At 37.9% G+C, this 21,072-nt stretch overlaps 1 protein-coding gene across 1 annotated transcript in view; it reads left to right on the forward strand.

Moving 5' to 3' along the window:
• Positions 1 to 229: 229 nt before the first annotated feature.
• PHF20L1 (PHD finger protein 20 like 1) overlaps positions 230 to 21,072 on the forward strand; it is a 53,858-nt gene continuing 33,015 nt past the window's right edge. Inside the window, exons 1-9 of the mRNA XM_039381879.1 lie at positions 230 to 275; positions 1,285 to 1,390; positions 8,383 to 8,554; positions 8,708 to 8,792; positions 9,561 to 9,649; positions 11,808 to 11,870; positions 15,466 to 15,673; positions 16,333 to 16,464; positions 19,179 to 19,261. Of these exons, the coding sequence (XP_039237813.1) occupies positions 1,308 to 1,390; positions 8,383 to 8,554; positions 8,708 to 8,792; positions 9,561 to 9,649; positions 11,808 to 11,870; positions 15,466 to 15,673; positions 16,333 to 16,464; positions 19,179 to 19,261 (915 nt within the window). The 5' untranslated portion in view covers positions 230 to 275; positions 1,285 to 1,307. The remainder of the gene's footprint in view (positions 276 to 1,284; positions 1,391 to 8,382; positions 8,555 to 8,707; positions 8,793 to 9,560; positions 9,650 to 11,807; positions 11,871 to 15,465; positions 15,674 to 16,332; positions 16,465 to 19,178; positions 19,262 to 21,072) is intronic.

Genomic DNA, 21,072 nt, shown 5'->3' on the forward strand with positions numbered 1-21,072 from the left:
CCAGCCCGGTGTCCCTAGGGCAGCCCGGTGTCCCTATCACGGTGTCCCCGTCCCTGGCGGTGCCTCCCTCCCGGTGTCCCTGCCCATCCCGGGCTCCCTCAGCGCCGCCGCCGCTCTTTGTCTCTGTCTCCGCCCGCCCCCGCGGTGTCACGTGCCGGGGGCGGGGCGCGTCGCGCGGCGGTGACGCGCGCGGGGCGCGGGCAGGATGGGGCGCTGAGGGGCGGCCGGGCCGGGCCGGACACCCCGCGGGAGCCGCCGGGCGAGCGGAGCGGGCGGTAAGGGCGGAGCGCGGGGGGGGCTCGGGGTAGCGCGGGCCGTGCGGCTCCGGCGCCCCCCGCACCGCGCCCGGGCCTTGGCGGGGCGGCGCCCGCGGCTCTGCCCGCGCCGGGCCCCGCCTGCGGCCGGGGGGTCCGGCAGGGCCTCCCCCGGGAACGCCGAGCGCGGAGTCCCCGCGGGGCCGGAGCGCGGGGCCGTCGCTGTGTCCGTGCTCCCGGCGCTGGCGGTGCAGCCCCGCCGCAGAACGGGGGTCCTGGTGCCGCTCCCGCCGCGGCTCCGGCCCCGCATCCCCGCGCCCCTGCCCGGCACCGGGCTCGGGGGGGGCACAGGGGGCACAGCGGAAAGTCACCGTAATAGCGGCGGTGTTTGCTCGGAGAAGTGATTTTTATTGTTTTTTTTTTTTGTTTGTTTGTTTGTTTGGGTTTTTTTTAACAGTTACTAGCATCCAAAATAAAATTAAAAGCTAGTTGTGACTGAAACTTGCTCAGTGCTATGAGTGCGACTCTGGAGTGCACAGAAAGGCTGCAGATAGCTTTTTTTTTTTTTTTTTTTGGTGCTAATTTTCATTTTGCTTGTCCTTTAGGCCATGTATGTCTATTCTTGGTAAGGTAAGTTTTACTTAGTTTTTATGTTTTCTGCACACGAGGAGAGCATGCGTGTTGATTATAAGTAAATTAAAATTTTGCTACAAAAGGATGTCAAGGAATTACAGTGTAGTACAGTTCCAGAGATGACCATCAGATTTTTTTTCCTATTATTTTTGACTTAAGGTTGATGACAGTTTTTGTTTTTTTTTTTTAAGAGAAAGAAATCTGAATAAAAATACCTATGAATGTTTCTTCAATGTCTTCTTTGAGCCCTGACTATATTTCTGTAAGCTGAGCAGTTAAATGAAAAGTCAGGATCAAAATTTCACATCTTTTTCCACCCTCTGGTATATATTTGCTGTCAGTGACACGTTTTAGGCAGCATTATGTGTTATAATGCAACTTTTTTCTTCCTTCAAAGGTGGTGAAAAAGAAAATACCAAGATGAGTAAAAAGCCTCCAAATCGTCCTGGAATCACATTTGAGATTGGTGCTCGTTTGGAAGCACTGGACTATTTACAGAAATGGTATGGAAGACATTTTGCATTTGCTGAGAGCATAATTATTTTGTGTACGTTGTGTGTTTTGATATCTGATTATATCTTTAGTGCACCTATTAATTGACTGTTTCACATGTGAGCTTTATGAGTTTTCACCAAAGTCCATTAAAACTGTACACTTTTAGGAAAGTACTCTCTTCAGAAATCAAACTAAACTTTTCTGTCGGTTTTTGTTTGTTTGCCTTTGGTTGCTTGTGTATCTGTAGTAAGCAAAGAGCATTTCTGGAGTAGTGTGGAATGCAGTGTCATGGCTGAGGTGGTTGGTAAGTGGCAAACCTCCTTGACCAAAGGCTTCTTTTGTTTTCATTTGAAGGCATGGAAGGGGATTTGTTCTGTATTTAGTTATCACACTTCATAGGTTCACAAAACTGATTTTAAAAAAAAGAAACATCCTTAATTAGAGTGCATGGGATAGGCAGGTGCAGTTGTGTTTGGATCAAACAGCTGGAAGAATGAAGCGCTTAAAACTGACTCTGCAACCACTCAGGCATGTTGTGAGTTCAAAGGCTATAAAATCAAAATTGTGGGCACAAGGACCATGCTGCACAGCATGTGTGTTGTGAAAGGAGCTGTTCTTATGAAATACATTGTTAGTCAAAATTTTATTAAAGCAAGTGGACTAATTTGATGATGTGTGCTGGCCATGCTAGTTCCGTTTGAAAAATCCCTGGTTTTGTAAAGCAGGTGATGGAAGAAATTGATGCTACCCAGAATTTTTTTCTCAGCTGCTTTCTGATTTATTAGGGCTAGGAAATGTAGAGGTGTGTACCTGCTTTTCTGCTGCATTCCTGGTGAGCTCAGCATGCTCCTGTAAATATCTGGTCCTTTAACTCCAAGTGAAGTGAGAGAGAAGTCTGTGTATTATTGACATGTTTGCTCCAGTAGTTACATGCTCTGTATAAAAAGTTGGGTCAAACCTTTTATCTGTAGAACTTTGATTTTAATTATAGCAAAATTGTTTGTTTTAATCAATAGTCTCTAAAAGAATTGATTTACAGAACAGTTCTTTTTCTTACCTGTTGCTGTAGAGTGGGTTTTCAACATACTGATTCTATAACTGAATGCCAGGATAACGAAAACATCCAAATAGTGCTAAAAAAATAATTTTAATACAACTTTTTATAACATCTGTGACAAGAGATAATTGGTTAATATAACTAGGTAACAAAAATTAATATGTAAAAATAGCTTCAGCTTAATTGTATCAAAAAATTATCACTGAATATCCAGTGTATAGTTTGTTTGAGATATGCCCACTGTTTTCACAGGGGAGGGTTGCATGTCAACTCTGGAGTTCTTGTCTAGGTTTGGGTTGTCAGGCATGGGCCATGTCACAAGCTCTGCAGCTGAGTTCCTGGGTGTTTTCAGGAAGAACAGAGTTTATCCTGAACTTTCTAAGAATTTATTCATCATCTGTACCACTGGGTAGAACAGGTCAAGTTTTATATGCATGTAAACTTTGGTGGTATCATATACAGGAGGAGAAATTTAATAATGGAAATTTTGCAGTTGCAGCAAGACTGAAAGCAGAACTCTGTTTCAAATGAACTAATATTCACATACAGAACCAAACAGCTTGTGACAGAAAGTCTCCTGTCGTGTTATTATTAGGGTGACATGGGTTGCAATAATACTCCATGTGATTTTTTTCTTAGCTTTCTGTTGCATAAGGGGGTGGTGGATGTTTTTTAAATTCTTTCTATATATAATCTGAATGCATTCCCTTGATTTGCATGCATAAATACAGACTTCAAAGAAAATAAAGTTGCTGAACTTACATGAAATCTCTTTATATTTTTTAACAAAAGCTAAATTGAAGAGCAGTGATATTGCTTAGCTCAGTTTTTCTGCAAGTGACAAATTGAGAGCACTTGCTGAAAAATAGCCTTTGAAAGGGTTTTATTTTTTTCCCTTCATTTTTCTGAAAGCTTGCTGTCATTTAAAGATCCACTGTTCATGACCAGTTAAAATGTTAATCAAGAAAGGCTTCTAGATGATGTGAGGAAAAATATAGTAAAGTATGTTTTTACTTTCTGAGGCACTTTTGCAGGTCTGAAATTTTCAGCTCTGTAATAGTTGCTGAAATTCATCTCATGGAATCTGGTGTTCTATTTATGATCTGTAAACTTTGGAGAGGCCAGTGTGTACTTTGACTATTTATTGCTTAAAAGCTCTGTAGTTTTAAATGAAGTTTTTGTGGAGAGTGTTTGGGTCACTGGTATCATTTGTCATGTACCATGACAGAGTAGAAGAAAGCCTGGTCAAACTGGTCAGCAAAGACTGGCTGTCAGTGGGTGTGTTTATTTTTGCTTTATTGTGGAGGTAACTGCAACTGCAGCTTTATCAAGTACAGCAGTTGTGCTGTTGCGGGGCATTGTCTTACATAATGAATTTGGACCACTTGTTACATTTAAATTCACTAAAGCAAACTATGAAATGCAGCTCTAATCAAAATCGATGTGATCATCTGTCAGCATATAGTAAATGGGATGTGATTGAAAATTATGAAGTAGAAAATTATTAAGTATACGAGATGATCAGGGGCCTGGATTGTATGACCTGTGAAGAGAGAGTGAAGAAACTGGACTTGTTTAGTTTGGAGAAGGCTTCAGGAGTCCCATGTCAGCCTTCCAATACCTACAAGGCTGTAATCAAGAAGATTTACTTGGCCAATCTGTACAGGTAGTTAGAGGGTAAGAGACAACAGTTGAAATGAGAGATTTAGGCTGGGTTCAAGGAGAATCTCTTCCCATGGGACAGTCATCAGGTTGCTTGAAGAGTTTCTGGAGTTTCCAGCATTGGAGGTTTTCCAAGACTGGGATGGATAAAGCACAGGAAAACCTGACCTGACCCCATAGCTGACCCTGCTTTGAGAGGGAGGTTGGTCTAGAGGCTTTCTGAGGTCTCTTTCAACTTGAATTATCCTGTGATCTCATACAAAAGCTGATAAATGTGCACACCCCCCTGCCTCTCACTGAGGAAACAAATGAGACAGCAATAAGGCTGGACATACCTGCAAATGCATGTCTGTGTGTAAGACAGTTCTTAACCTGTCAGCTCCCACAAATAGGACACTGGCCCTGCAAAGCTGATGTATTTAAAGATGCATCTCGTGGTTTTTTTCTGTCTTTGTGTGTCTTTATGGGACTGGTTGTCCCATAAGCTGCAGATACTGCTTTGAAGAAAACAACCCTGTTGTATTTCTGAGACCATAGTTCTTTATTAATTTGCTTGATCTAAACTCTGAGGTAAGGAGAGAAGTACAGATACATGGCCCTTGTTGTTCTGAAATGGAAGCAGGTCACTAAAATAGGTTAGTTGGTGTATTTGATTATCTGGATGGATTTTTTTTTTCCCCAGTATGAAAGAAACCTTCTCCCTCTAAGTCTTTGGGAAATCTTGCTTGGGACAATCCTTGCTTTAGATTTCAGTTCACTGGTTTACGTGACAGGTATTTGAAAGGGTGGTGAAAACTCTGCTTCATATTGATTGAATACAATATATATACGTAAAAACTAGAAGACCTAGAAATATGTGTTTGCAGACCTAGAAATATGTGTTTGAGAAGTCAGGATGGAGGGTATTTGGTTTTATATCCTCTACGAGGTAGAAGGAAACAGTTTTTATATCAGAATTGTGAAGGCAAGAACTGTGTCTGTAGACTTGGTAGGTACAAACTTGGGCAAATTTACTAATGTTCTTGCATCCTTTTTTACAGTTTGAAATGCCTGTTGTCCCATTTCACGGGGCAATTCACCACTTTTTGATCACTTTTGACGGGTTAAAGGGAAGACGATGTAAAAATGAAAAAAGTAGCTGTTACTGTGTGTTGAGTGCATTGGATAAAATAATTCGGGTTTAGTTTTTTTTTTTTAATATGTCAAGAAATGAAAATGCAAAGTTTTCAATGAATTTTTCTCGTATGAATGTTAGAACACTGTCATTGTCTGACCAATGCTTCATAGTGTAAGTTTTGTAAGCCATATTAAATTCTGAAGCTTTCCAAAGAATTGTGTAACTCTAATGGGTTGGAATCACCGGGATTGGAACCTGCCAATGGAGAACATGCAATATGTAAATTGGGTAGATACCATCAACTAACAACAATTCTCCTGTTCTCTGTTTAAAAAACAAGAACAAACACCCCTGAAATTTGGATGAAACTTCATGTGTGATTAGTAGATACTCTTTCTAGCATCCTGTTAAAAAAACACACCCCAAATTTTCAGGTTATTATTTCTTCCCGCAAAAAGAACACTTTGATTATTGAATTTCATTGGACTGGTCTGTTTGGTTTTCTTGGTTTACACTGATTAAATGTTGGCAAAGCTGTTTGTATATTAGTTTCATTCTGATCACTTAGTGTGCAGTACTTGCTGGGGGAATTAACCTGACTGGAAGGTTGTTTTGGCCTTGGACATCCTTATGATTTGGTACTGTTTGTATCCTACTTTGTAGCACTTCTTCAGATGTAACTTCGTAATTTGCAATGTGTACGAGATGTAAGCATCTTCATATTAATCTTTTTAATTTATGAAATTGATTATTTTCAGTAAAAGTACAAAACCACCAGAAAGATGTTTCTGTGTAAAATTTGCAGTAGTAAATTCTTCAATTTGTATGTTCTGCTCTTTTCCACTGTCAGATCAGTATTGTGAAATATTACTGTTTGTACATATTTTGGTACATTGTGTGTCTAATTTTAGTAGATATTGAGGGTAATAGCTTGTTGCTAAATCCATACAAAGTTGTGTTTGGGTTGCCTAATAACCAATTACACATGGCTTGGGTGGTTCCATCTCTGGGGATTGAAGTTGAATGCAGGTTTTGTCTATTCATCTTGCAACCACTCTCTTAAGATACATTGGAGAAACATAAATTATAAAAAATTTTGATTGCAGAAATGGTTTTTATCAAAGGGAAATTAACTGATAAGTACCTTGTGCTGCATTTCGTCTCTGGAGTGATCTCTAATGAGGCTTAATATTTTTCATATCTTCTTTCATTAACTCATGCTAGCTTTGCTCTTTTTTACTCTTTTTATTTTCTGTATATATTAATTTCTTGATTCTTGGCTTGCTGAATTTTTGTTTAACACCACCTTAATTTTAAAATATTTGTCTCTAAACTCTGCTCTGTATTTTAGTTCCCCCTCTTACTTGGTTTTCTTTTTCCAGGACTTTGTACTGTAATTTCCTGGTTTGTCCCTTCTGTTGTCTTCTCACGCAGTGCTTGGAATGGTGACTTGGCTGCTGCTGACCAGGGAAAGCTCCCGGCCATAACGAGGAAACTGCTGTAGGGAAGCACCATAACAGGAACAAAGTGTTTGCATTGGAGATGTGTAGGAAAAGCAGAATTTTGTCTTTCAGCTGATTTTTGTATAATAACCATAGTTTTGCATCACTAGGTGTCTGGCATCTGATAAACCTAATATTTCTAACTGTGCTGAGAAAGTATCATTCCTGGCTTCCATTTCACTGCTGTAGCACAAGCTCTCCTTTTGGTTGGCTACAAAGTTGACTTCCCATCCTCTTGCTTTTCTGGTGTTTTTCCTTCCCTCTGATAAATGCTTTCTGTATCATCCTTTTGGTAGCATTGTTACTCACAGGTTTGCTCTAGGAACAGTAACTTTACTTTTTGCTCTGCTTTATTCCTCTTCCTGCTTATTCTGAGACTGGGTGTCTAGTTGTAAAAAGTCTGAAACTGGAAGACTTGGGAAGATGAGAAAAAGTAGTAAGGAATTTTATAAAATTCCTAAATGTAGCAGCATATGGTTGTTCAAAGTTAAACCAGAATGCTGCTGCTGGAATTCAGGTTTGACCTATGAGTTTTACTTTCTGCTTTGATGCAGCAGATCATCATCTTCACCATTGTTGTTAGAGTGTTGTTGTCAGTCCACCTGAGAGGGGAAAGGGGGGTTGACCTTGTTGTTTCTCTGAAAAAAGACCCATGAAGTGTCTTGAAAAGGATTTTGTTAGTAGAGTGGCAAATGAGAGTCTACAGTTTTAGACTAAGACTTTGAGGGGGTTTTTTTTGAAGTGCAGTGAGGAGAAGTTGGGAACTTAGAAGAAAAAAATATTTTGCGTTTCTGAAATGTATGGATGAGAGAAATGCAACAACAACTTGGACTGTCTGTGAATTCTGATGTGAGGGTGATATGTGGCTGAAGGAGTAACTAGAAAATCATTTTTTTGTAATCAGCGGCTCCTGAAATATTTAACTGTTGGGAAGCTGTGTACATTCCTGCAGTTAAGAAGTAGGACTGGAGAAAGGAAGGAACAAATTGAGATTGACACCTTTTTGTTTTAATGCTTAGTTCTAGTCACTAGGAAATAAGGAAAGCTTGTGCTTCTTGAAAACTTATATTTTAATCAGAACATAGTGTTAGCGACTGCTTTAACAGCGCAGTCAGTATTTTGGAGAGAAAGTATTCAAAATTGATGGTGTTGACAGGGTTCCTGTGCAGTTGCTTTTCTAGCTGATGGAATTTGCAGTAGGGCTGGGAATTGGTCACTCAAGCTCTGCTCTCTTACTATTGCTCCACAGTAGCACTGGTTAGAAAAACACGTTGCGAAAGTTAAAGGCAGCTGTCCTTGGCTGTGGTCTTTCTTTTCAATACATGCTTTGTTAACTTTAGATCATCCCTAGTATAAACTCTGGTAAAAAAATTAATGATCTAATTAACTTTTTTTTGGAGATTCTTTGCACTGTTGAATCTGTTGCAGTACTTCTGTGAAGGGCAGAAGGAGCTCAATTCTGCCTCATTCCCATTTTCACTGATGTATATCAGCTCTTGAACTAAATCGTACGAATTTAGTAACTTAATTTTTTTCAGACTTGGAGAGTTCTCAGTACAGAAAGGTGTTTATTACAACTTTCTGAATGGTTGTGTAAGCACTGTTGTATCTAAAACAAGAAACAAACCTTTGAGCTTTACCAGTCTATGTTTATCATTCAAGGTATCCATCTCGTATTGAGAAGATAGATTATGAAGAGGGGAAGATGTTGGTCCATTTTGAACGCTGGAGTCATCGCTACGATGAGTGGATTTACTGGGACAGCAATAGATTGCGACCTTTGGAGCGACCAGCATTAAGGAAAGAGGGCCTAAAAGATGATGAAGAATTTGTTGTAAGTGGCACATTTATTTTGTCTTAGACTTTTGCTAACTGTCCTACTTGTTTTCCTATATTAAATCTCTCTAGCACATAATGTTTAATTCATTTTAGGGCAAAATAAAATCTAAATTATTTAAATATTAATGAATAAATTTGTATAAAATAGGATTTTAAACCTGGAGAGGAAGTCCTAGCTCGTTGGACAGACTGTCGATATTACCCTGCAAAGATCGAAGCCATTAATAAAGAAGGTATGTATGCACGTAAGGTCCATAGGTAAGGTCTGTTTGCGTATGTTATGGTGTAGATTTAGTCTGCTTAAAAAAGAGATATGCCTATAAAGTTTTCCTCACTGCCTCAATATTAAGTGAATTTGTTTCTGTTTATCAAATTTAGTATTAGGTTTGTATTTTATCTGTACGAAATCAGAAAATTGGAATTTCTCCTAGAAGACAAAATGCTTAGTGTTTTTAATCAGTGATCAGAAGATCCAGTGCACAGTCTTAGGAGTATTTCATCCTATTGTTGATTTGTGTTAATGATATATTTAAATTTTTGTGATTGTTTTAGTCTGCTTATTGAAGAAAAACAATAGAAATGGGGAAATAAAGGAACACCTTAGATGAAATACTTCACAGTGGTGGTAGTTCTAATGAACATAAGTAGAAGTTGAAGTTTTTACTGTAGTGTAAAGCAAATGAGGATTTGATTGTAAGTTGAATTGTTTCTCTAGTGTGACACCTTAAATATGACATAAGTCTTTCAATGAATTATGAGCAAAAGTGACTCAATAGCTTAAACATGCTTGAAATTGTTCAACTGGACAAAGAGCAACAATATTAAAGCAGGATTTTATTGAGGCTGTAATTTTTTTTTCCTTAAAATTCTGAATCCCAACTGTCTGTAACACCTGGTTACTCCATTCATACAACATACAAAACATTTTGCTAAAGCTTTCATGGTAACAAGATGTGTTTGCTTCTTAAGTACTCATAGTGATTGCATCAATCATTTTCTAGGAACGTTCACAGTACAGTTCTATGATGGTGTCATTCGATGTCTTAAAAGGATGCATATCAAATCTATGCCAGAGGATGCAAAAGGGCAGGTAAGAATACTTCAGGTATTGCTGTGTTAGGTTTTATGTAGTTATTTGTTTTTTTGTTGGTTTGTTTTTTTTTTTTTTTTTTTTTTTTTTTTTTTTTTTAATATCTTGAGATAGTAAAAGTGTCATGTAGCACAACTGGTTTTTAGGTTACAGTCTTTATTCTAGGTCCTGCACTGCCTTGCTTCACCAGTTTATGGATGCTGCCTCAGAGTGTGCTACTCCAGTGGCCTTGCCTCTCTCTGAAATGCCTGGCTGCTGGACACTCCATTGCTAACTAATCTGTTCCCAGAGTCTTGTCTTGCAGAGTTGACAAAACCAGGGGCATCCAGTGACTTTTCCCTCAGATGTCCTTCAGGAAAAAGCTTTAGTTTGTCAGCAGTCTGTGCTGCTCATTTTTTTTTTTAGTTTTATTTATTTCCCACCCTCTACTCCATTTCTTTAGTTTGCTATTGTGATACCTTTTGCCCATGTGTTCTTATTAACATGACTGGAGGTTTTCTCCCTTATGTCAGAACTTTTGGGCATTTGGACAGATAAGTGTTTCTTATCTTTTATAATGTCCAGCTGCTGTTAGTTAAAGACAAGATGCTGAATGGAAGTTGAGGGAGACTGTGAAGTAGAGGACATGATTTAGTCTCTAGGCATAGCTTTACTTTAAATTGGTTCCTGAAGGAGGTTAAACTGAAATCCATAGTCATGTTAACCCTGGTTTCTTGCTGCAGTCTTACAGTAACTCTGTTGAACCTATGTGTAGTATTTCAAAGAATATTCTCAGTATGACAGTAAGTTAGGAAACTACAGTGTTTCATTTCATTTTTTAAAAGGCAAAACTTGGGTAATGTGATTGTGACTGAAATAAAATAACCCTTTTGTGACAGTGTAAAGAAGTCCCCGACTCTGTCCTGTGATTTTCTAGGAAGCGATGTTGTATCTAATCTTGAGTTACTACTCTTAGGCCACAGGCATTTTCAGCTTTAAAAAGAAAGAGTAAATCCATTTCTCCACAACCATTATGTTGTCCAGACATGCTTGGTGGCAGTCCAGCTCATCTATTATTTCTAATTTTTCTCAGTAGTTGAGAGTTATGGTGCCACTCATGCATCTCAGGGGCTGAATGGAGGCTGCTTCAATGAAATCTTGAGAAAGAATGAGGGGGACAAATTTACACTTTCTAAGATGGATTTAGAATTTTTAAGTTGTCTTGAAGCAAGAACACCACCAATTGTGCTTCCTATAATGCTAATTGATACTAGTTGTAGCATTTAATTTTGCAGAAGTAGAAATAAGCGTGAAGATCTTTAGCTTTGAAAGACAAAGATAGAATTTTTCCTACAACATTTCTCCTAAATCATACTATGGTAAAATGCTTGTTTTTCTAAATATTTTTGTGTTATTTCAGAATGAAAACAAGATCTACGATTTGGTTTGGAAATCAATTTTCTGAAACTGAGCTTTGTCTAAGTCTAAAATGAAAATGGATGTTTTTACTCTTTTGCATTATTGATTTTTATAAGAAAACACTTACTAAAATTTATGTAAAGCTTAAAACAAATGCCAAGACAATAAACTGATTTGAAAACTAGTGGAGTTATCAGAACCAATGCTTCATGCATAATTTAAACCTATAACTTGTTTTTTGTCTGTTTCCAAAGCAAAAAATAATACTTTTCAAGAGATCAGTGTAAGCTTAAGATCCTTCCAGTTCTAGTGCATTAGCAAATCCAACAAATATAAGATCTTTTTGGAAGGTGTGTGCTAAGCATGCAGAATTTGAATTACATGGAGAGAGATACAGATTAGTTAATACTTTGATTTCAACTTGGTGCGACTTGAAGGAAGAGATTGTAAACACTATAACACAAAAACTGTTTTTGAGTTGCAGCATAAGTGTGTTATAATAAGACTCAGCTGTGAGGGTGGAAAGGGAAAATTTTTAAAGAGTGGAAAATATTTGTGTGTCTCAGTGCAATGAGACTCGAGGTTCAGTTGCTGTGCAGATAAGAGCAAATTAATAGAAATCACACAGATATGTGGCTTACAGAGTACAGAGAGGAAAAAAGGGGGATATTGAGACTGCCCTTGTGAGAGCACATATGAAGTATTTGGATAACTTACTTTTTCTGTTTCATGTTTTTTGTTTTATCTTCGATGTAATCAGGCGCGCGAGAGGGAGCAGATAGCGCCGGAGCTGAGATTAGTGACGGAAATCGAACCAAAAGAAGTGAGTTTTGAGGAGGGATTTGAAGGAGAGGGAGGGGACTTGACACACAGGAAGAGGAAGCTGAGGAAAAAGCATGGATTTGCCAATGGGCCAGAGGAAAAAAGAAGATATGACAGGAGACAATGTGAGCCAAGATGTAGGTGGGGCAGACTGTTTAGAATTGAAAGGTGAGGGTAAGGAATCCAGGCTTAATGTGGAATCAGCCAGTCGATAGATTGATGTTTTATGTATGTGTATGTGTGAATGTGTGGGAGTTGTGGTGTGCCAGGAGAGGAAAAACAGCTGTATCTTTAGTACTGTAGAGAAGCAAAAAGGTGATGGTTTTAGGCAGATGAAGGGAGATCGATGTGTGTGTGAATTCTGCTATTGATGCAAGGGTTGGATTTAGAAATTATTCTGGTTTTGCCTTCCAACTGTTGCAGGATTAAGGTCACACAGAGGAATATTTTAAAATACAAGTGTTTCAGCCAACTGATGTGTAAGGCTATTCAGTAATTTCTACTGATGTAGTTCTTGATCGTGCAATTTCCTGTGTTTTGATTTAGTGAATCTGATTAGCATAATGACAGTTTTTCTCAGCAGTGATAATGTTTTGTTTTCTAACTACAGTGTCTCATTACTTTTCTACTGTCAATTTTCTTAGCTTACTTGAAGGATGAATTTTAGTAAGAATAAAAAAGAAGGAAATGCACATTTTTATTTTTTTTTAAGTTGTATATGTAAATGAGAAACTCACTGGAGTGAGATACTGTGGGAAGTGGGAAATCAGGCTGAATGGTGTAGAGTAACTGGTGCAGACTTACACAACTACAGCCAATAGAGAGGCGATACCAGGACACGAGGGAAAAATAGGGAAAACTTCTCTTAGGAGGTTTTTGATTTTACTTTATTAATTTGTAATGTGTTCATATTTGGGCCCTTGGCTTTGTGTATACTGAATGATCTGGGAAAATGTCCTGCTATTGAAGAGTTGTAACTAGTTTCTGTGATATCTGTGGTATTTAGTGTCCTGTTATTATGGTTGTCAAGGTAGATACCTTGCTATTACCCTGAGACAAAGTTCATACTTTATTGTACTTTAGGCTCTCACTGTTACTTGCAAATATTTCTGTTAATTTTTTCTAAAAATTCTGAAAAACACACAAATGGATCTTTTTGAAGGAGTTCCTGTGCTCTTCAAAAGAAATATAATTGCCTCGGCATCTTAGATGCTAAATAGTTGTTGCACATCAGGAGCTGTGCTGCTGAGCAGTCACTGAGCAGGAGTTCAAGGTTAAAAAGCAGGAATTGCCTGTGTCACTTTAGTGCCTATATGTTTTCTCCAGAGCCAGAATAAAAGTGGACCCACAGAGTTTCTGACCAAGTCAGAATCACAAAATTGTTTGTTGGAAGTGACCACTTGACATTATCTTATCCCCCACCACTGCTCAAAGTTCTCTTCACTGAGTTTAAATTTACATGTTAATCTAGAAAAAAAGTATAACTGTCACCGTAATTACTGTGTCTCTACTCTGGCTTCTGAATACTTAACCTTTATTTACTTCATTGTTATGTGTCCTGCTGCCCTTTGTAAGCTCCGTGTTTTAAGAACAGTATCCAAACAATGAAATTAAGTACAAAGAAAAACCCCTTTGTGTTGCACCAAAACAGCTGCCGGTAGAACAGGATACTTGGTTCAACTTGGTCCTTGAAGCTTGGTATCTTCTTGAAAGCTTTTGATTCAGGGTGCTTAGCTTGACTGAAAATTAGAATGCCCTTTAGAAGCTATTTTGACACAGGCTTTCCTTCCCGTTTTTATCAAAAGATCCAAGCTCCAGCCATGTTACTGATCCTCTTCATCCGTTGGCCAGGGTACAGTGTAAGACTTCTACTCTCAGGTCTCCTAATTCCTCGCCACCATAAATAGCTCAATCTGTTTTTTTGTCCTGCTGGATGGGCAAGGCTCTGGATGGACTGGAGCTAATGTGTGTGCTTGTTTTGGCTGGCCAAAAAAGAGATATATGCGCTTCTGATTGACTGCAGCTGGCACTTAGACATCGTTGGTGCTGGCACATCACCAAACGGCCTCGGTAGTTGCCTGTTGTGTGAACATTGCCAAAGTGCTTCCAAACTTTGCTGCTGGCTAGTCTGAGTGTGTGCAACTGCCCTGACAGTGTGGACATGGAGCACTTTATCTTAGAGGAATCAAAACTGTTGGTGTTTCTAAGTACATATAGCTTGATGCAAAGTAGAAGCATAACCCACGTAAAGCAGTTATTTAAAAGTATTGAGCTGTGGAAAAGGAAAAGCATGATACAAGAAGTATGCTCTGTATTCGTGTTATGCTTTTCTCATACATCAACGAAGGTAAAGAAACTCTCAGTAGAACAGAAACTTACAAGGCTTATAATACGTAATGAGTGGGAAAAGTTGCATTGAAACAAGATTTGTAAAATCAAGCTACTTAAGGTATCTCATGGTGACATAACAACAAAGAAATACTCCAGAATAAAACAAAGTCTGTCTACAACTGGGGGGGGGGGAATTACTATTTGTAAACCACTCTTATAACTAGACAAAAAGTAGTCTTTTTCATACTTGTTTTGTGTGTGGTAGTACTTGTGTAGCCAGACTGCCATTTAGTAAATGAATTATCATTCAGAACACTCAGATGCTTAATTCTGCCTGGTGGATCATTGACTGCTATTGCCTTTTATATCGCATATAACTTCTGCATGGAAAAAATCTGTACCTTGATGTTACAGAGAATTAAAAAAAATACTTCAGTCAGAAGGATCAAGTTACAGTTTTTGCAGTCAGGAGACATAAGGCAGGAGTCTGATTGCTCCAAGCTAGTGGAAACAGCTTGTCTCAGCCTTGGAAGTGTTTAGTTCTCTCTCTTGATAGAGGGTGGCTTGACTTGGTCTAAATGCTAAAAATTTGAGATCTAACTTGTTGTCTCTGTATGGTCAAAATAAGCCATTATCAAAAATGTAATTTTTATTGCTCTAAGTATGGATTGTGAAATTATATTATAGAACACTTTATTGAAATTACTGGATGAAACCTATAATATGTAATACAAAAAGAATAAAAGAGTGCAATCTGTAGTTACTCTAGAAACACAGGTATAATTAGATAGGAATTATCCCTGCTTTATCAATTTAATTCAGGAAGAACTCTGCCCAATTATGCAGCTGGACCAGGCTTTGAGGTGGTTGTAGCTTTGCATAATAGTTCAACAGCTATGGAATTGTTTATTTCAGAACCAGAAGGGTAAGAAAAATGCCAGTGTTCTGGGTTTGGGAGCTCCTGGGTTTGTAAAGCAATGACACAAAAAGTAGGTAACGGGGAATGTGTACAGTCATAATTCTGTACACAGTGGGTTTTTTTAAGTTTTGGTTTTGTTTTTATTCTTGTGGCATTCTGATAGTTCTTCAAGTTTATTAAGGCCGTTTGGGAAACTCATTTTACCAGTCTTTGAGTAGTAACCATAAAAATAAATTGAACTGCTCTTGAACATTTCTAAGTGAAGTTTCACTGGGGTTTAAGAGTATTTTCTGTTTGAGTCTCAAGCACTCTTTAATACTTACTTACCATTTTTTCCTTTTTGGAGGATTGGATAGCTTTGGTCAAAGCTGCTGCAGCAGCAGCAGCCAAGAACAAAGCAGGAAGTAAACCCAGAACCAGCGCAAACAGCAATAAGGATAAAGAGGACAGAAAATGGCTAAAAGTCCCTTCAAAAAAGGAAGAAACCTCAACCTCTACAATCATGCAGGATGTCCAGAAAAAGGAAGAGGAGCCTACGTCTAGTGAAACATTTGGTAAAAACACATTCTATAAAAGACAAAATTGGTTTTCCTGTACTGTTGAATTAGAATTCCTGTTGTTAAGGAATTGCAATTAAGTAATAACTAATATTTCTAGAGGAAGGTGTCTCATTTGCTATTATGATAACTTTGTGATATATAATGGTAATCGATTCAGAAACCATTTTTATCAGATAAATCTAGTTCAGTCAGCACTCTCTGTGCAAAACTTCTGACTAGCTTTATCAAGAGCAGAACATTGTTTTTTTTTCAATTACTTCATTGTACACTTCAGTTCATATTCCTGCATCTTCTGTTACCTGTGAGATAATCCTTGATATTGTTCTAAGAAAAAAAATATTCCAATATGCAAGATATATCCATGTTCATGGATGTTTGAAACTGTTTCTGGTTCCATATGAATTTACTCATTTTTATAGTCTTTAATGCTGAATTCTCATAATTCTGAGTAAAAATTACAAGTTTTGATGTAATATGCATGTAATGCTTCAGCGTGTAATACTAGATCTTCAGAATGTGTCATCTTAATTTTTAATAGACGTTTAAATTTTCTTTACTGCAGTGTTCTAATAGCAGTTCTGAAATATTTAAGTATTTTGTGTGTTGTTATGTATTTATGAAATGTGAGTTAATGAGGTTTCTCTTGTGTTTAGATGTAGGGTTTCCTGTAGTGGATGTTCCAAAGATGGCCTTTGTGCAGGCAGAGAGCACGTTATCACACAAGAGGAAAAGTAATCTAGGCAACTCATTTCAGGCCAAGAGAGCTCGTCTTAACAAGATCACTGGTAAAATAGTTTTTTTATTGTTGACTTTGTTCCTTTTCGTGTAGTGAAATATACATGTTTATATAGAAGATATTGGAGTAATTTCACACTCATGAGGGAGATGGTCACTGCACTCTTTTCCTTGTTGGGAATTTTAAAGCAATCTATAAACGGTAAAATGTGCCTTGTTCGTACATTCAAAGAATGGTCTCAGACTGTACTTGGTCTTTTTAGATTTTTAGGACAGTAGTCATCCTGAATTGGTGAATTTCTTGAGTATGTTTTAACTCCAGCTGCAGAGTTTTCTCCATTATTGGATGAATTTGGGCTTTGTACAACTTCTTAACAAGGTCAGGAGTTACATACTACCACTGTAAAGTAGAGCTATGGTTAACTGTGGAGAAACAGTTAGTGAATGTTTTGTCACAAAGTAAAATTGTTGCTGAGAAGAGTTCACAGTACGTCATTTACAAATGCACGAGCTGTATTTCCTCTTGTATTTAAAGGATTGATTCACTTTCACTGAAAGGTAACATATTCTCTGCTAGCAGAGTATGCCTTTGTGGAGACAGACACACACTTTTAAAAATTATAGTAAAGTCAAAGGCTACAAAATCATGGTTTCTGATTATTCAGCTCAGTCTGTATGAGCCTGTCTGCCAGGTATTATTCTCATAAAGCTCCTCAGGAAATAAAAATCTATCCACAAGCACAGGTAAATATGATTTCTAAAACTACAGGTTTTTCAACTGGTTTTGGTCTCTTCTGCCACTAAATGCTATTGTAAAATAATGAACATTTCTTTGTAAACATGTATCACTAGTCTGTACATCTTATACTACTGCTGCTCATGGCAGCAATTAAATTGGGACTCAACTGAGGATGTACATAATATGGGCAAAAGAGAGTAGAAATGAAGTTGGTAAATTAGATATCTGTTAACTAAACTTGGAACTAAAGAAGGAGCCTTCTAGGAATGAAAATCCCGGAGGCAGAAAATGGGTTTTTATAAAGAATGCTTCTGTGGTGTGCTGGTACTTACAGAGGATGGTGAACCTGTAGTCCTGCGGCAGTAGTTGTGGAGGCATGGTGGTTGGTTAGAAAAATACTTCATGGGATAGAGAAGAAGGAGAGAATAAGGGTTGTATATTGACAGGTCTGTCAGAATCTAGATTCCTTTAATGACTTGAATTTCGGAGCACTGAGCATCTACCTAGAAGTAAGAGAATCTGAGAATGACAGAATGGTTTGGGTTAGAAGGGACCTTAAAAGTCATCTAATTCCAACCCTGCTGCCATGGGCAGGGACACCTTCCACTAGGCTAGCTTTCTCAAAGCCTCATCCAACCTGGTCTTGAAGTCTTCCAGGGACAGGGCAGCCCCTCTTCTCTGGGGAACCCGTGATTTATAGAACCACAAAAGCTTCCTCATGGACGGTAGCTTGTTCTTTTGTATTTAAAACTACTTCGCTCGATTTTGAGAATTCTTTTATGCTTTTTGGTATAAACACATGATTATCAAGGTAAATAACACTGCAGTTTGGAACTTGATGTAAACAGGATAGTTTGAGTCCCAAATACTTATTCTAGGCCATAAAACCTAAATCTTTTATGTAGCCTAATGCAGAATTAAAATTTTACCTGATAATTTTGTTTTTATGTGATAGGACTAAGTAAATTTCTGCTTTTCAGTTAACCTAAACTGAAGCACAACTTAATCTAACACAACAAATAAATGAAACAAAGCACCAGGTGTTTATTGTGGAGAGCTGAAATATTTTTGTTTTATTTTTATGTCCTGAATAGGTCCTGAGAGCCCATGCTTCACTAATTTGGGCATTGTGCACCTTTGGCATATCTAATTTTTCGTGGAATGCAGCAGGAATTCCCTCTGTATTTGTCAGGTTATTTTTGGGGTCTTCAATTCTTCACCCCCAATAATGACATCCTCAGATATTATAATAGGAGTTTTTATTCAGATTTTCAGGTTGTATCAGTTCTGCTTTGTCTTGTGACATAGAACTTTTTCTTTCTCTGCATACTTAGGCAATTAAAGTTATTGTGTGAGGTACAACTGAGCTATTGCCATATGCTTTGCTGAAAAAAGCTTTCTTATTTTTATATTGCCTTGTCTTTTACAGGCTTTTTGTAGTAGTGATATTGTGCATAAGCGTGTTAATGAAGTGACATATTCTAATATATATATTTGCTCCCAATATGGTCTCATTATTGAGGTAATTTGGGAGCTCCACTGCTGAGAATCATTTGTTTGGAAATTAAATCCCTTTCTGTCTCAGAAAGGTTTGCATGTGTTAGAGTTAAGAAGTAGTAATACAAATTCTGATGCAGATTTCTTAAAGACTGGAAAGGGGAGAGAGAGAGCAATTTTGTAACTTATTCTGATTGCAGAATTTACTTATGCATCATACGTATTGTTTTAAAACCCAAGTGCTGGGGCTTTGGAAAGATGGTGAGGCTTTATTTTACAATTGATAATTTGATTTTCATCCTGTCAGTGGAAATGCCAGACATGTACCTCCTGTGTAAGGATGCCATCATTGAAATGTCTTTTTTTGACAGTTTTTTGTTTCTTCTAATTTAAAGTGTTCAACTTTGCATGGAACCATTTCAGAAAGATTCTTGTTGTAGATATATGCAGTTCATATTTGCTTTGTTTTCTACAAATTCTTGTTGCAAGGTGCTTCTAACTATAAATATCTGCAACTTTTCTCCTAAGGTTTATTGGCATCCAAAGCTGTTGTTGCGGATGGTGCTGAAAAAAAGGAAGGCAACAAAGAAACAGCTCCAGTCCTGGAGCAGGTATGAAATGGTAGAGTTTGATTTTTTTGCAAAGTTCCCACTGGAGTGTGCCATGGAGATGTAGTACCTACAACATTAAAATTTTCCCCTTCAGATATAACAGGGAACTGAAAATTTATCTTATGTTTACATTTCTGGCAGAGCCAGAAGTATGGAATTTAATTGTCTCTAAATAGTGTTGACTTGAATTTCAATAATGAGCTTTTGTGTTAAAAAAATAGCAGAAAACAAAATAAAATGAAGTCTCCACACAAGAAATGTGAGGAGACCAGCGTCCCAAGGTCCAGTTTTATAGCTGGAACCATGACTGGCTTAGGAAAAGGCCCTTACACAAATTTAATTTGTGTTTGAAACAGGGTTTTTGACATCACATAGAACTTCTTTTAAAAGAAGTTTCTTTTATATTGTAAGAATTTGGTGTTGTAGGCTTGTATGTGTTTTATGAACTGCTCAATGAGCCATACATTTTGCAAGGGTGTGTATTTTAATAAATACAAAAAAGAAACTTTTAAATAATGTTAAGGGTCTGATTTTTTTAAACCTGCATATTGGCAGGACCTGGAGGCTGCCATTTTGTCTTTAGCTTATTTCACTGTTTTCAGGCATTGCTTGACTCCCAGTTGTGCAGTTACTTGCATATAAAAAGGGCTGAATGCCTGAGCACGGTAAAGCAAGCTGAGGATGAACAGTAGTCTTGATTCAGGACATCTTTGTTTTCCAATGATTTAAATCAGAGCCTTAATGTAGTTTTAATACAGCTTTTTTGTATGCATTTTCATTCTTCTTTAACAGCAGCATTTGAACCTAACAGCCTTGCTGCCTGCAATTCTTTAACAAGCACTTCTGTTCTTTAGCCCCTGACACCCTCTGCGAACAGTCCCTACCCCAGACTTGATTTGATATTTTGGTTGTACTGGTTCTTTAGAGCTGATACATGCTCTGGTTTTCCCATTGACGCTGCATTGGATGCAAGTTTTGTCAGTGGAACCTGATTCTCTGTTTTTGATGCTGTCACTGTAAGGGCCGGCGGAGCCGCCGTGGTGCCGATGCATTGACCGATATTTTGCATAAAGGTTTACAGTGTATTGACACGACATTCCATTTCTCAAATTTTTGCATATTAAAGATGCTATGATTTTTCTTGCTACTGTGTGTGATATTTTCAATGTGCAAAAAACTGTGAAATGGCTTACAGCATGTTGTTTTTTTGGAAGCATCATTACAATGTAAATCTTGCCATGCAGAATCCCATTGCGGTGAATGGGACTTTGTGGTTTACATAGACTGTGTATGCAACAGTATAAACTGCGGTGCATATTTACTATAACCTTTTTGTTACTTCTTAGACTTAGTAACTCGACTGTTCCTGTTTATTGATCAGATATAAAAAAAAAGATGTCTCTGTCATTGTTTACATGCTAATGGTCTGAAAAACCTCATTTTTTGAAAGAACTAGTTAAGCTCAATTAAAGAGGCATCTAAAATCCCAAATTGTCCTGTTCCTTTGCTAACTAACTAAAACCTGAAACCTCACAAACATTTAAATGATTGACTGTGGGGAGGAAAATTTTTGAGCTTAAAGCTTTTTTCACTAAGTTTCTGCCCAAACTGAAATTAAAATGGCCGAGTTATAAACCTCCCCAAAAGTGTTCCAGTAGTGAAGCTGACATTCCTTAGAGGTTTTGTCTGCTACTGCTATAAAATTGAATGGGTAAAATATCTTGTAGGGTTTTTTTAATAATGTAATACAGAACATGGTAGTAGAAGTATTCAGGCCAATAGCCGAAAACTGACTTTGTTGATGGAAGTTT

Source organism: Pipra filicauda, unplaced genomic scaffold (genome assembly GCF_003945595.2).
Source record: "Pipra filicauda isolate LSUMZ 115617 unplaced genomic scaffold, ASM394559v2 scaffold245_size1146780_pilon, whole genome shotgun sequence".
NCBI lineage: Eukaryota > Metazoa > Chordata > Aves > Passeriformes > Pipridae > Pipra > Pipra filicauda.